Here is a 3,514-nt window from a genome sequence, read left to right as displayed (position 1 = left end):
ACCTGCCCTGGGATGTCTTTGGTCAATGCCTCTGGTGCTTCCCAGCCAATTTGTACCACGTAATCCCTGAGGGTATCAACAGCTCCTTTCTCACACATCCTTCCAGAGCAGGCCAATCCTCCACTCTCTGCGATCCCCTGTTGAGAAACCCTCCGTCCACCGCTGGGGCCGTGACCGCACTTCAAACACACTAGCCCGACCCTGGCATTGTTTGCCAGGGAATTAAAACTGCAAGGCCAGCCCCAGAGAGTGATTTAGTTACTGAGACTGGGTTGAGTCCTGGAAGAGCATGGGCAATAAAATGCTTCACTGCCCAGGAGTCTGGGCAATTTAGGTGTCTTCCCACGAGGAGGAGGCAGAGCCTGAAGGACCGGGGAGAGCGGAGCAAACGGGGAGTGGGGCCCGAGCTCCTTCTGCCGGACACACGCACGCAGGACAGGACCGTCTCCTGGCGCCCACTGCCTATAGCGTGCTGCCCCGATGGAGACGCGGGCTGGCGGCCTCGTTAAAGCAATGAGGCTCATCTGACTTTTTTGGTCACTGCCCTCTGCAGCCCTTGCTAGCTGCTTGGAAGAGACAGCAGAGGCCACAGGGGCTGGACACAGCCTCCCCACGGTGGCACACAGCCTCCCAACGTTGCGCGGGGTGACAGGCTGCTCTCCTAGCAGGGCAAGCCGCGAGGCTGGCGCAGCTGACTGCCAGCACTTTGGGGACGTGCCCAAAAGCTCCTTCAAGGGTGGGGGACAGAGGGGTGCTGGCCACGGTCACACAGCAAGGAATGCAGTGCCTAAGAGGTCCGTTCCTGCTTTCAAGTGGTTTTGCAGATTTGGGACACAAAGTATAGGACTCACTTTTTAAAAGGGGATTGTTTACAGCGCCTGTCAGTAAATTTCCCTGTGATGATTTCTGACTGACTCAGTGGATGAAGCACAAGTAGAAAATGGCTGTTACATCCTTTCCCTGGTGGAAACAGGCTGGGAGGAAACCTCTTTCCTCCAGCAGATCCCAGCACATGGAAATCAGGAATTGCTCTTCATTTTCGCATCCCCGCACTGGAAAAGGGTGCAGTTCCACACATGCTCGACCTCTGCCGTGAGCATTCTCCAGAGACCATTTCCAACTCCTATAGGACTCCGCTTTGCCATCAGGATGGCATAAGAGTCCAGGACAATATATTGTCATCTGACAAGAGGGCTGGACTTTCAGACGGCCAATGTACAGGATGGAGAGGGCTGTCCCAGGTGAGCCAGGCGGACGCTCCAGGGGACAACCCACATGGGCAGCAGGAAAATGGAAAGGTCACAGAAATCTGGATGTGGGCAAGATCAGACAGTGCATCTTCAGGACTGCGGGAGGCAGGTGCCCTCCCTGCCTCTGAATGGGGCATGCAGGGAGTAGGCAAGGGAGGGGGTTATTCAGTTGCTGAGATTTGTAGGGGCTAAGAAGGTATTTTCTTGGGAGCAAAATTAGCCTGGCAAAAGCTTCTTGAGTTACAGACTACAGCCTCAATGTCTGGCATGGGGATGGGGAAATCTGTAGGTTTAGCAGACTAGGCCTGTTATTTAGGGATGCTAAACTGGTGGGTAGAGGGACACCACAAGGGTGCACCTTTTTAATAGACACTTAGCTGAATTTCCCCATAGACAACAAGCCCTGGAGCTTTTCCTTTCCTCTTTTCTGTTTATCCCATGAAGCTGTGTTTGAGACCATTCCTATGAAGAACTGGCTTTTCTATTAGTCTTTTTTTTTTTTTTTAATAATAGCGAGGTTGTCTCAGGTCAAACAGAGACAGACCCTGGTTCAGAACAGAGCATCTCCTGCCTGGCTGTCCCCATCCCCTCACCATGGAGGGGGAACACAGCGTTTCGGCACCTCCTCCTCTGTCACAATGTTTTTCAGCTCCACCAAGCAAAGTGTCCAATTAGAGCAGAGCCTCTTGCTTCCATCTTTGCCGACATTTAATTAACATGCTGCTGCTGGCAGCCGCTGACAAATTCCAGAAACATGTTGTAAAGGGTTTTTGTCTTTACCCAGCATGGAAAATGAGGGTGTCATATCCCAAGGGGATGTGAATAGCTACTTTTGACTCCTCCCCTCAGGTGTGAGAATTATAGCTAGACGCAGTGAAGAGAACTATCAGCCCTCCCACCTCCTTTCTTTCCCTTTTCCTCTCCTGTTCTTCACCCTAGAAAACACACAGATTTTGGGCCTGATTTTTATTCCTGTCGCCTTCTTCAACTGTGACTGAAGCCTGATGATTCTGCTGGATGGAAGAAGGACCAGTTAATATGAGAGAGGGGGCTATGCTCTATCTTTAGGCTCATCCCATCAGGATAACACTGTAAGGGGAAAGAATGATCTGATGATGCTGGAAGAAATGGCTGAAACCAAGGAGGAAGAAAGGGTCTTGCCAGCCTGCATGCTACGTGCAAACAAGGTTTCCAAAGATCTGATGGAGGCCTCAATACAGCAGTCAAGAGAAGTTAGCAGGGGGATGCACATAAATGCCTAGCCAGACTGCGAACCAGGCCCTCACCCAGGCTCTGGATGGCAGCGCTAGCACAGCGACAGCCACTGCACCCCAGCATTATCTCCTCAAAAGCACCAGCACAGCCTGTGCAGTGGATCCTGGCTTACCACGAGGGCTCACCATGGAAAGCCTGGCTGCTGGGTCCAACTGCACAGAGAAGGAGGCTCTGCCTTTAGCAAGGGGCTACACAGTATTTTAAGGACAGTGTCAGGTCCTAAGCCAGCTGGCTCCGTAGCCTGCAATATCCCTCTACTAGAACTGTTGATGCTCCACTTCAGCTCCAGGTCACCTTGCAGTATCCCAGCTCCTTGACTTTATTCCGAGTTTCTGGGCACCTACTCGCCCCCCCCCCCCAAGTGCTCTGGCAGGGACAGAGGGACACTTAGTCCCTTCCAGCTCAGCAGAGGTCACATCCTGCCCAGCCCCTTCACCGTGGAGCTGGGGATCCCAAGCAGCCACTTGCCAGGGAGGCGAACGTGGCTCTGCCAGCGTTTCTCGGTTTAGCTGTTCTGTGTCACTCCCAGGAGAAACATCCCACCCCGCTCCACTACTCACACAAGGGGCACAGTCATGGAAAGAAAAACTTGTTGCTATTTTATTCACAGGAACAAATTACAAAAATGAGAGAGAAGGGCAGGACAGCCTGGGAGCCTGGAGTCCTGCTGTCATGGGGAGAAAGCTTTCACCAGAAGGCAGTAGAGCAAAGGACCGGAGCCCAGGGGCTCTGGCTGTTCAGGCTTTGGGCAAAGCGTGTGCCTCAGTTTCCCCGTCCGCAGCACGGGGGTGGTCCTGCTTCCCCAGAGGCTGCTGAGATGGTGACGCCCGCAGCACGCCCAGGCACAGTCCCTTGAAGGGCAGCTGCTTGCAGCAGCGGGAAGAGGGAGGTCTCCACCGCTCCCGGTTCTTCTTCCTGGGAGCCGCAGGGCCTGGCGGACCCCGAGTCGCTCCCCGGCGGTACAGAGACACAGCGCAAAACCCCCGCCC

At 53.8% G+C, this 3,514-nt stretch overlaps 1 protein-coding gene across 1 annotated transcript in view; it reads right to left on the bottom strand.

Annotated features, from left to right (window-relative positions):
- Positions 1-2,095: 2,095 nt before the first annotated feature.
- Positions 2,096-3,514, bottom strand: part of RHCG (Rh family C glycoprotein) — a 13,488-nt gene continuing 12,069 nt past the window's right edge. The window contains exon 10 of the mRNA XM_026060692.1: positions 2,096-2,185. Coding sequence (XP_025916477.1) covers positions 2,096-2,185 — 90 coding nt within the window. The remainder of the gene's footprint in view (positions 2,186-3,514) is intronic.

Source organism: Apteryx rowi, unplaced genomic scaffold (genome assembly GCF_003343035.1).
Source record: "Apteryx rowi isolate R43461 unplaced genomic scaffold, aptRow1 scaffold_17, whole genome shotgun sequence".
NCBI classification, from domain to species: Eukaryota; Metazoa; Chordata; class Aves; order Apterygiformes; family Apterygidae; genus Apteryx; species Apteryx rowi.
This window is presented reverse-complemented; position numbering and strand designations above follow the sequence as displayed.